The sequence below is a fragment of the Vipera ursinii genome (genome assembly GCF_947247035.1).
Source record: "Vipera ursinii genome assembly, chromosome: 13".
NCBI lineage: Eukaryota > Metazoa > Chordata > Lepidosauria > Squamata > Viperidae > Vipera > Vipera ursinii.
The window spans coordinates 19091419-19104049 of record NC_139526.1 but is presented as its reverse complement, the minus strand read 5'-3'; the positions used below and the strand labels follow the sequence as shown (position 1 = coordinate 19104049).

At 46.8% G+C, this 12631-nt stretch overlaps 1 protein-coding gene across 1 annotated transcript in view; it reads left to right on the top strand.

Moving 5' to 3' along the window:
- CACNA1H (calcium voltage-gated channel subunit alpha1 H) overlaps positions 1-12631 on the top strand; it is a gene marked incomplete at its 3' end in the record, with an annotated part of 118737 nt that overhangs the window by 49808 nt on the left and 56298 nt on the right. Inside the window, 3 exon segments of the mRNA XM_083372558.1 lie at positions 10748-10841; positions 11129-11262; positions 11797-11894. Of these exon segments, the coding sequence (XP_083228684.1) occupies positions 10748-10841; positions 11129-11262; positions 11797-11894 (326 nt within the window).

Genomic DNA, 12631 nt, shown 5'->3' with positions numbered 1-12631 from the left:
GGGGTGGAGGGAGAGGAGCAGAGCAAAGAGAGGTGGGTTGACACCTGTGTGGGTTGACACAGCAGGGTCCACAGCAATCTTGCACAACCTTGTTTCACCTTCCATTGTCCCCTCCATGCACGCAATTGCAGCCGAAAGACATCTGGCCTCGACTCCCTGCCCTTCTAGATCAAAGAAAGAGATTGCAACTGGCATTGCTGTTCCAACAGGCACCCCTCCCCCCGTGACTGACTACTGGTTCCATTTCTTTTTTTAGGTCAGGCTGGGGGAGCCCAAAGGTTTTCTCAAGACCCAGCTCCAGAGGTTCTGGGTGCTCCACCACTGGAGGTTTTTAAGAAGAGATTGGACAGCTTTTTGTCTGAAATAGGACAGGGTCTTCTGCTTGAGCAGTGGGTTGGACTAGAAGAAGGAAGGTCCCTTCCAACTCTGTTATTCTGTTAGAACCCTGGGAGCGGAAAACACAAGGAAGTAGAATGTTCCTCAACGTGAGAAGTAACCTCCAGCTGAAGATGTTGGTCAGATGAATAGTTAGCTTTGGGAACAAAGGAGGCCTTCCAGCGCTGTGGACATGGGAGCAGGACCTGGATCACCCTCTTAAGCTTCCCTCTACAGGAACCTCAAGGCCCTTTTCCAACCTGGAGCCTTTGATTTGCCTCCCAAATCCCCAGTTCCCCCCACCACACACACCGCTTGAGAGCCTCCCTGTCCCTTCTGGCCCTCAGTTTCACAAGGCCAAATCCAGGTTGCTCAGAGTCCACTCCTTTGTCAATGAAGGAGGGATGTTATGCAGCCTCCTCTCTGCTTGGTTAATAAAGGGGTCTGCCCCCGAGCAATCCGAGGAATTTATTTGCCTGGCACCGTGTGTTCGCCCCATACCTGATAATCCATCATTTTAATTGCTTTCCTGAAAGCACAGCTGACAGGCCCAGGAGGCCACCGGCTTACCATCCTGCACAGTTGGACTGCTAGGAGAAGCAGATCCTCAGTGCTTCTTCTGGTACTGAAGGATGTTGAGTCTGGGATCCAAAAAGGCAACCTTAGGTACGTGAGATGAAGACGTTCCAGGAGCCCACTTCGCATTTCCTTCCCTCAGCCTACCAGATGAGTTGGGCTTCAGGTCCTAAGATCCGATGTACATAAAAGGGAGTTAAAATCCAAGAAAATGGGGAGGGGAGGAGGCTGGCATGCTCCAGCCCAGTTGGAGGACCTCAGATGAGAGAAGGTTCCTCTTTAGAGTTGGACAGTTGTTAAACATTTGGTGACTCCATCCATTTTTGTTTGTTTGGAAGGCATTTGGCAGTCCTTGTTGTTGTTGTCGTGTCCGACCCATCGCAACCCCATGGACAACGTTCCTCCAGGTCTTCCTGTCCTCTACCATCTTCTGGAGTCCATTTAAGCTCACGCCTCCTGCTTCAGTGACTCCATCCAGCCACCTCATTCTCTGTCGTCCCCTTCTTCTCTTGCCCTCCACCTTTCCCAGTTAGCAGTCCTTAGAAGGCTCCTAAGCACTAGTTTGCTCTCCTGGGCAGTGGAATGCTGGTACGCATTAATTAAAGCTGCCACCTCCTGATGTATCTTCTCTGAAAAGTCACAAAGAGGTCCAAAGTTAGTCTGCTGACGTGGAGCCTAGCATTGGCACCGGCTGCGCATTTTGCCACATGGAATTCAAATTCTTCGCTCAAACTCTGTGCAGTGACAGAGGATGCCCCGCCTTCCTTAATGTGAGCTGAACCTTCAGACTTGTCCCGTGTGAAGGAATCCTTTCTTCTTCTTCAAAGGCTTCAAGATGGCAGCCCGTGTTACTCTAATAGCAGCAAATTCCAGAAATGGTTGCTCAAGAGCTGTGCTGCTGGCCTGTCAAGGCGTCGTATTGGTAGAGGATGATTTTGGAGCGGGACACCATTGCAGCTCTCAAAGCCATCCTGGGCTGTCATTTTCTGCAAGTTCTCTGCCAATGAAAAATTAACGCATGTCAGATTCAGGAGGACCTTGGGAGAAACATTTTGACGGAAAACCAGTTCTGGGAGCAGGATAGGCTCCTTTTGGCTGAAATCTTCCTGCTTTTAAGAGAGGGGTAGATTTAGAGGGGGACATGGACAACATCCAGGACATCTGGAGAAGACGGCTGGATGCCAGGCTGGTCTAGCAAGAGTCCAAGAACATCCCTAAGCCACAGGCTGGAGTCTTGCTGGAGCAATTTTGCTAACACAACCTGGCACACTTCTGTGGAATAAAAGGCAGGCAGTTCACCCATTTTCCTTGACGCAAATGCTCTGCTGTTCTAACATGCTCCTTGCAAGGGGTTTCAACTGGTGAAGAGGGAGTAAAACACCCACCTTGTCTCCTTGGTTGGGTCCTCTGTGGCAGAAGGTCTCCTTGGACAGCAGAGGCTATAGAATAGCAACTCTCTTAATAGAAACTGTCTCTGGGCTGAAAACCCAGGAATTGACTCTCGTTGACTGACAAAACACATTGCTAAGCTAAGCTTTTGCTGAATATGGGGTGGGATTCTCTCTGCTTCCAGGGACATTAAGCCATAAATCCTGGTTTACACACTATAGTGGTGTGCAATCTCCTAACCCTCAAAACTGTTTTAAGCACAAACGATAAACTGGCCCTTCTTCCAAAGGTCCCTGCTGATGACACAACCGACATTCTAAAATAGCGCCATCATGTTCCCATGAATGTTAAGTGTTTTTTTTGTCACCAGCGCCCTAAAGTTTTGACCTCGGCTAACTGAGGGAACATGATTTAAAGCAGGCTATAAAATGCAATGCTTAGGAAGGTGTGCTGAAGCAATTTCCTTGTCACTTGTAAATAGGAGATGGATGCTTTTCATTCAGCAGTGATAGCAATCTAAGGAGGCAGAATGAGCATCATCAGCCAAGCCAAGCCAGACTTGATAGAAACAATCCAGCCAATCTTTTTTTTTATAATTTCCGTTGCCAAACTGGCTGACTATCTCTAAAATGTTTTTAAGCCTTCAGCATTATGGGATGCAAGAAGGCTACAGTCGGGCAATCCTGATCTTATTGCTGGTCTACATGCCCCCACATCTGCTGGTTGGGAATTATGGGAGCTGTAGGTTCATGCCATCCAGAGATCCAAAGTTGGGAATGACTATTCCAAGTGTTTCTTTGTATTATAATCAAATATAGTAATGAGTATGAAATTTACCATGCCTTACCATGAGAAACCTGCTGCAGACATCCAGACGGATATCACAATAGGCTAAAGCTGTTTCTCAACTTGAAGATGTGTGGACTTTTAACTCCCAGAATCCACCAGTCAGCCATGAAGTCCACATATATTCAAGTGCCAAGGTTGAGAGACACCAAGATAGAATACTGGATGTAGAAATCCAAGCCGTTGGGATTATCTGTTCAGCAGATGGTGACTGTATGGCCCTCACAGCCACACAAGGTGCAGGGAGCTGTAGCCCCAGATGTCATTAGCAGATGACTTTTAAAGGGGCTAGTCCAACATGAAGGTCACTTCATTGCCCATCAAATGAGAGGCCCAATCCCTAAAATGGAATCTCCAACTTCCAAAATAGTCTACTTCCAAATATACGTTGCGTGGTCAAACTGCAGAAGATGCCCTTCTCGTAGGTTGTACGAAGCCAAGAGCCTGACTCAGCACAGGGAGACAATCCACCAGGCATTTGTCCTCCTCAGGCTAACTGAAATGTAAGAACGGAACCAGCCTACAAGTAGGCGGTAATCAGGGCCTGCAGTTCTGCCATCCAACTATTACTGAGCCTCCCCTCTTGGTTGAAGTGGAGAAGATTCAGAGAGAGGGGGGCTGTCCCCCATAATTTATTCATCCAGAGTTGGTCTCTTATTGCAATGCATTTGGGAAGGGGATCTTACCAATGGCCAATCATACGTCTAACTGCCTTATGGCAAATTCCTGTTGGGATCACCCAGTTGGGATGACGGTGCCAAATTGTGGCTTTCTCACCCAATGGCTGGCATGTTTCTCAGCTGCTGTCCAGGGTTCTGAAACCTTCACAGCCACTGGAGACCTTTTGTGTGTCTCTTGATGAAGACACCTTAGCAACTGAGATCTTTATTTGATATCAGGCTTGGATCTTTCAATACTAAGGAATAATAAGGCTGACTTGTCTGTAGCCAGGCAGAATAATTTATCTTGCTGCTTCAACCTTCAAAGAAATTTGACCCAGAATTCTTTAGAGGGATTTAGAGCGTATATGCCATTTATTATTTCTATATCTCTATTTCTTTTTATCTCGCTGTCTATTTATCATTATTTTTTCACTGGGATATGCCTTGTCCCTGTGCATATGTCTGTTGCTCGGAGCTGTGGTAGCGCCCCATCGGTTTTCCAGCTTGACATCTCTCAGATTCTGCTGCGTTTTCAATTCTTCCCCAGTCACCCTTTGACCAGCTGAAAGGAGGGCCCGGAGATAAGCTTAGTCTTCCTGCTCTTGGCCTTTGGTTCTCCAAGGGACAGCCAAATGCTCTGCTCCCGCTTCTTGCAAGTTAATTTATCCAGCCCACAAAACGCAATCTCAAGTTTGCTGCCTTTGCTTCCTCTGTCTTGCTTCTTGATTGCTGGATTCTCTTGGCTCTGGACTATTATCCTGAAAGCTGATGGGTTTAAATTGAAGGGGAGCTGGGTGCTGAAGGATGGAAAACAGAGAAGTTGTGTAGTTGGCTGGGGGGGGACTGTTTTAAGCTATTTCACCCCCGAGCATGGGCCTCTCTTTTGTCTCCTTTGAATTCTTCTCCAAGGTTGGGACCACTTCTCTTTCCAGCGTTCCCTGCTTCTTCCCATCCTCCATGGCGGGATATTCTGAGCTGTGTCCTAGGGTACTTCTTTGTGCCCCTGCTTGGCTGAAACGTGCACGATATTCCTCTCCAATCAATAGTCTTCCAGCCCCTCCTCCCCCTCTTTCATCCATCTGTCTAGCGATCCAAAAAGTGCCTGCTCAGTGCAGGCAGGTGGGTGGGTGGCAGTTCAGAAATAGGAAGCAGCCTTTTTAACCTCTGCTTCTGCAAGATCTGAGAGAGATTCTCTTTCAAAATGAAAGGGCTGGGCAGAGAGGGCTGAATGGAATGGCACAGAGATGAACCGATACGGACATATAAAATGGTGCAAGCATGTGGGATTGTGTTCATGATCCTTCCACATTCCCAAGCGAATGGCGGGGGGGGGGGGGAGAGCAGATCTTTCCTTAGTGATTTAGCCTGGGGCAATGGATTTAGTTCAGTTACAGTTTGTCTTCAAACATTTGGAAGTCTCTATTGACCTGCATCCCATAATATGCATACATGATCAGTGGTGGGGAAGTTAATCAATTAGGGATGGATTGAGTAAGGGGTTTAGGCAAAACAGACCGAGCCATGCATCAGGATAAACTTATTCTCCAACGCACCAGAAAGCAAGACAAGAAACAATGGATGGAAACTAATTAAGGAGAGAAGCAACCTGGAATTAAGGAGAGATTTCCTGACAGTTAGAACAATTAATCAGTGGAATGAACTGCCACCAGAAGTTGTGGGTGCTCACTGCAGGTTTTTAAAGAAAAGACTGGACAGACTCTTGTTTGAAATGGCACGGGGTCTCCCGACTGAGCAGGGGGTTGGACTAGAAGACTGCTTGGTGATTTATTTCTTCTCTTGAAGGGTTGCGTGTCTGGACACAATTTTAGGAAGCATGTAAGTTGGCAGATCACCAGCTTTTGATTGGCACAAACGGCTGTGCACACCCTTGATTTGCACAGTCCCCAAAGTGCCATTTTGGTATGAAGAGGCTACCCCTTGTTCCAAGGGAACTGCCTATCAAGACAATGTTCAAATCATGCCAGACATTGCCCCTCCCCCAAGCCCCAGAGCTTGTTTGGATCTTTGATGAAGCAGCTCCTGCAAGTTCTGTGGGTCCAAGAGGAAGGGCAAGGTCTGCATAAAAGAACGGCCATGTGCATGGAGAGAGAGAAAGAAGGACAGAGGGATGGTCAACCATGTGGGACACAGGAGCAGATTCCAGATTGCACACTCTGACCTACTTTGTGGCAGTGACAAATGGCATCAATCTGGGTAATTGCAAGCTTTCTTGCATTCCAGAGGCATCTGATCCTTTCCTTCCGACAGGTGCTGAGTCATGTTCCTCTCCTCAAATAGCAACAAGCAGGTTCCTTGGGCAGTAAAGAGGGGGGAAGGGGTTGGGGAAGCAATGCAGGGGATGTTGAGAGACTGCCAGACAGCCAGGCTGGAGGGAGGAGTCAAGCGGAGGCCTAGCTTGGAGTCCTTGCACAGCTAGAAGAGACATAAGCTTGACTTCCCCCAAGATCCATGAAGCCTTATCTGCTTGTTCCCAGGGGAAGGCAAGCAGTCTCAGGAGATTCTTGTGATATAGGCAATGAGCAATAAAGTTACTAACTTTGATTATTCACATATGGCTCTGGTTGTTTGTGCCTGACAGGGAAGGAGGAAACACCTGTGCCTTCGAAAAGCTAACAATCAGAATAGAGCTGAAAGGGACCTTGGAGGTCTTCTAGTCCAAACCCCTGTTCAAGCAGGAGACCCTTTATCATTTCAGACAAATGGCTGTCCAGTCTGGAGCAGGTCTCCTGATAGGGGCTGTGCCAGATCCAGTGGTGGGCAACCCTATCCCTGAGCGTTCAGACAAAACTGGAGCTGGAAGACCAAAACTGATGTTCAAAGGTCCTATGAGCCAAATGTCTCCCATGGACTGGGAAGGATTTTTCCTGTATTTGCATGTCCCACCAAGGTAATTGCAGAATTATAACAGCACACAAAGTTAACTCAGCCCCATCAGGTTGCTGCGGACAGTAACTTGGAATTTAAAGCCAGTTGCGGTTTGAATGCCTTGTGGCAGATTGCCACCTTTCATGCTGCATTAAGCATCGTTTGCAAGTCCAGAGAATGAGAAGCCCACTTTGGGGAGCTGAGGAAGAAGATCTGCCCCCTCCCCTCTCCCATGTCATGCGGTTAAGGAGATGCTGAACCAAGTATGTCCCCAGTTGAGCAAACAGCAAACTATTCAAGGCTAACATTTCTGCATCTTTTTTTGAAGACAGAGATCCTTCTTCTTTTGCAATGAAAGGAATGTCTGTAGCACTGGGGAGCCAATCTTTGCTCCACTGCTGCTCAGCTCCTGCAGGGCTAAGCTAAACCAAGACATAAAGCATAATTCTTGACAAGCCACCTTTCTGCCCTCATCCCCCCCGCCATTTAATTACTCCTGAGTGACCTTTTGGTGGCACGCCAGTCGTAAGTGGCACTGTGAGAGAGACCCGTGTGTGTTGGATGGGTGCGCACGGCAGTAAATCCGCTGGAGTCTATTGGAGAACGAAAGATGGCTTGTTTATGCAGTTAGAAATGTGACACAAATTCTCCTGCAGGATTATCTGCTACTAGCCTCCAGTATACAAACATTTGCAGAGTGCAGGATTTCTGGGCTGGCATCCTTCCTCCCTTTTACTCTTCCTCTAGCAGGCAGGAATAATGTGATTATAAATCAGATCGGCCTTTTTTGTTAGGAAAAAGCTCACCTCTCCAATCGCAACACACTTTCTCTTTATTTCTATCAAAAGTAAGCAAGCAAAAGTACAGATTTATCGTTTGTTTGCCATGTAAAATATTTCCCCTTGCCAGATTAGAAATACTTTGGCTGGGAAACAATGATACCCATAGCAGCTATTTTCCAGAAGGGACTGGATTCAGACCTCCTGCTAAGCTATGATCTGCTTCATCATGTTTTATTGACTAAGCCATAAGTAACTAGGTTTGCAAAATGCACTAAGCCTAGCCAAACCATACGTGGATGGGCAGGACCACTTTGTAGGCCAAAACTATTCCTGATGGGAAAATATTTTTTGCCCAGTTCTGCGAACGTCAGTCTCCAGCCTCTTCGCTTTTCTCAAGTTTGAGTTATGCAGCTCGGTGGTGGGTGGGTGTGGGGGGGGAGATAGAGGGAGAGAAGGGGTTATGCCTCCAACTCTTCTTGAGATCATGGTTTGTTGCACGTTCAGTTGGAAAGTGAGTCAAGGTGCAAAGGAGTCAGCCATGTACAGCCTATCAACTATTGTGAGGTTTATGCGAATGCATCTGACCCACAATGTGCTTTTGACTCTTTCTGAGAGGCACCAAATTCTAGGTGTTCTTGCAAGATAAGCCTGACATTGTAGCACATCTCAGTCCAAAAGAAGGTGAAGCCTGAAGCTTCACTCAACATTATTTTCTGATCCCAAAATGAGAAGAAGGTTGAAGCTTTGGGACACCATTGACCCCCACCAGAAGAAGCTTCCTCTGGTGAGAGAATGAGGGGTTCCCTACGCAGAAGAGGAGATGGGAAGTCCTCAGGCCCTGCAGACGTTTCTTAGACAGCCACTTGTTCATGATGCTGCTTTGCTTGAAGACATTTTGCTTCTCGTCCAAGAAGCTTCCTTAGTTCTTCAGTTCTAGCAGAGTTCTCCACCATTCGGTCAGAACGGAAGAAGCTTCTTGGATGAGAAGCGAAAGTCTTCAAGGAAAAATAAAGTCCAGTTGCCTCTTAAGAAAACACCTTTGGGCATGCTCACTTCCTACTGAAGCGTAGATGTTGGTTCTCTTGATCCAGGGTGAGCAAAGGGTACATGTGGATCTGCTTCAGATCTTCAAAGCAGGTTCTTTTTTGGGAGGATGAGGTTCTCTCTTTCTGACAGAAATGTGCAAAAAAGAAAAAAGATTTTTTCCTGATGGCCCCCCCTGTATGCAGCGTCCTCCAGAAAAACACATCTGCCACAGAGGCTGGTGTTACTTTCATTTTGACATCAAGTAAAAACATATTTCTTTACCTGAGCAGATGTGAAAAAAAATATCTCTATATTCAGCCTGCTTGCTTCTTTTCATGCCTCAGATTTGTTGGTGCTTTTGATTCTTATTATGGCTCCCCTGATGTGGAGAAGATTGGGATTTAAGTGAAAGACAAAGAAGCTCCTTAAAAAGTCGGCTTTGAAAGGGCAAAAGGGTGTGTTCTTGCAAGATTTCTCCCCTTGAAAAAACACTTTCCCCGGAAGCAGTGCTCAAAACATTGCAGCTTTTATCCAAACGCACTCCGGGAGCTGCTTTTTATTTTTGTTTCATTTTTGCGGGCGTGTATGTGTGTATGTCCCTCGCTACTAAAATGACTTTTAATTCATCCAATTTCTGCTTTTTTTTAAAGGGTTCCTTAACCACCACTGTTGCATAATTAAATGCAGCTTGCCTGATGGGAATTCCGCTTTATGTCATTTTTCCTCATTTTCTTCCCTGCAGTTTCCAGCACTTAGCAAATAGCCCACTTTTTTGTAGTTGGGTGATTTGAATAATGGGAAAGTGGAGTGTTCGCAAAAGGGCTTCAGCTTCCAGTGCAAACCCTTCCCCTTCCTCCATTTGCAAATGAACATGTGTGAATTCAGGTGGGGGCACTTACATCCAATCCCCCCTTCCCTTTAAGTCCCTTTGGAAAACCTTCCCTCCAGCTGCATCCCAGCCTTCCTTCCTGCAGCTGTATCTCAACCCTTTCAGAAAGTGTCTCCACCTCAAGTTGTCTTAGGTACAGAATAATCATCTTTCTTGCTCTTCTCTGTACTCTTTCCAGAATCTCAACATCTTTTTTACATCGTGGTGACCAAAGCTGGTTGCAGTACTCCAAATGTGGTCTTGGGGATGTTGCCCCAAACCCTACTTGTCTTGCACGCTGTCATTTTTGCAGCTGCACCATTTTGGAAGAAACCTGTTGACCTCCGCAGGTGTTTTGAGAACTTAAGCAAGCAACGACTGTGGAGATTCTCGGTCATCCCGGTCATGGTTGTCCCAAAGGTAACTGGACTTCCTTGGTTTTTTTCCTTGAAAATATTTCGCTTCTCATCCAAGAAGAACTGAAGAAGCTTCTTGGATGAGAAGCAAAAAGTCTTCAAGGGAAAAAAAACCAAGGAAGTCCAGTTGTCTTTTGGAAAAGGACCTTTGGGTTAAGCAAGCGATGTTTTCCCACCTGTCCTCTGTCCGGTATAAGGGGGTGGGCAACCTGGTGATGAAGGCAGTGATTGGCCAAGCTGGTTTTCCTAAGTCTGATACTCTCTGGATGTCTGGTACTGCAACTCCCATCGTACCCAACCAGCAAACGTGTTGAAGTACAACAGATCCAGAAGCGGCAGGAGAGCTGTGGCCAGAGGTCGCTTCTGAACGTGCTTTCGATGGCTGGGCTTTGTTTTCTAGCATTGATATTTTTTTTAATGACTCTTTTCATGCTTTCTCTTGTGATCATTTTGGTTTCTTTAATGCTCCTGTTTATGCTTTTACCGCTGAGTGTGTACTTTCTAAACTGAAGCTAACCTAGAGAGGAAAAAAATATATTCTAAATGATATAAAATCTCTGCCCTCCTTTTCTCTCCATTATCCTTTTCTATCCCTTTATTTTATTTCTCAGTTCTTGGACTGCAGACATTATTCATCAATATAAATTGCATGTCTTTTTCCCCTCAATGTCTGGGCAGGAAAAGAAAAGGAATCTTAGTTTTATCTCCAATATACTTTTCAAGCTGTTTTTTTATGGATGTGTTTATACTTATCTTTGTTAGTTGGCTGAAGATATTAAAAGAGACAAATAGATGGTTCAGATTCCAGGGTCTTGATTGCCAGGGGGTTTCTAAGCCCCGGAGGTCGGTTGTGTCTCCCGGAAGCTGCACCTTCTCAGGTTCTCCTTAACTCTGCCTTCCCACCTGGTTCGAGCACGTCAGCATGCTGGTCATCCTCTTGAACTGCGTCACCCTGGGGATGTTCCAGCCATGTCAGGATATCCAGTGCCAAACAGAAAGGTGCACAATCCTGGAGGTAAGAGAGACCCATCGCTTTGTTCATGTGGACTTGGACCTCTTGAAGCTTATGGGTTGGTCTTCAGCCACTAATGCCAATTTCTCCTGAGACTTGAGCGGTCTACAGGTAGGGCATGCCCTGGGAAGAGTTCTTCAAGGTAAAAGACCCTCAGGGCAAAATGGAGGCTGAGGATTAGGGCAGGTAGACAGTTCAGTCAAAGTGCAGCATCTGGGCCAGGTCAGCCTCAGGTGGAACTAACGATCCTCCTTCTCTTCTCCTGTGTGGCCTTCTTGTTTTAAATCCAGGCATTTGATCACTTCATCTTCGTCTTCTTTGCTGTGGAGATGGTTATCAAGATGGTCGCCCTGGGGATCTTTGGCCACAAATGTTATCTAGGAGACACCTGGAACCGCCTCGACTTCTTCATTGTCATTGCTGGGTCAGTAGACAAAACACATCTTGTGGTGTCCCGGGTGGTCCCTGATCTGGGTTGTTTTCTTTGAGACCTTTCACAACCCAGCTAGGTAACATCATCAGTGCTAGAAGGGAGTGGGGTTTCTGTAGAGGAGGAGGAGGGGGACTGTGTAGTCCTTGATGTTCTCTGACCTGGGTTATTTTCTTGCAGACATTTCATTACTCAGCTACGGAACACCATCAGTAGTGTGAAAAACACTCCTTGCTTGATTGATGTGCTGAAAGGCCCAGCTTTGATCAGTGTGTGCTGGAGTCAGGGGTGGGCAGGATGGTTGCAGTTTGCTTTTGGTGCTCCTAAGACTTTTTTTCTGAAAGAAAGCAAGATCTGTCCAATGAAGCAACCTCTCTTTACATTCCCAAAGGTTGACACAAAATATTGCAGGCATAAGAAACCTGGTTAAGGCTTGACTGCCTCAGCCTGTGTTTTTTCAATCAGAGGGCCCAACCCTCTCCTCTTTCTCACCTCCTGTGTTTCTTTCCTTCTTTCTCTCTCTCCCAGCATGATGGAATATTCTCTGGATGGACATAATGTCAGCCTTTCAGCCATCCGGACTGTGCGGGTTCTCAGGCCGTTACGAGCCATTAACAGGGTGCCAAGTAAGTCGAAGCTCTTTTGCCCTTTTTGGTGGGTGGGCTTCTTTTGGGCGGGGGGTGTTCATGGGGAGAGTTGGATCCTGCAGCCCGTTTCTTGGGCACAGGTGGGCTGGCTGGCAGAGCTTCATTTTGCAACAGTCCCGTGAAATCCTGACCAGCCTCCAAAATCCAGGCCTCTCTTAGCTTCAACAGTCCAGGAGAAAGAATATATAGATTTTAAGGCTTTCATTTCATTCATAAACACACCCACCCACCCACCAAAGAAAGCCTCAAGGCAACTCAAGTGCCCTCTGTGGAGAAGCTGAAGGAGCAGCTTCACGTCAGCCCCATGGGTCATTCAGGGGCCTCTAATCTGGACACTTAATATAAAGGCTCTTCACCCTTTATAGTTACCTGGTATCTCCCAGATGTTCGGGGCTATAGACTGCATAATCCTTGGCCATCTCCACCTCCCTCCCTCCCTCCCTTCCTTCCTTCCTTCCATCCTGTCTCATTCATTGACCTTGAAGACCATGATTTTCTTGGCCATCTTCATTTTTGTTTCTGTCTTTATGGATTACTCTGGAAAAGCTAATAAAACTATTAATGTCAAAGAGACAAGATGAATGCAGCCCACTTGGCCTGGAGGGGCCATCCATTCTGACTGTCCCCGGCTGGGCTGCTCGGCAGCTGGCATCCCTGACATCTCCCAACCCCCAGGAAGGGCAAACCCTGGGTGTTCTGCGTTATGTGTAACCCAC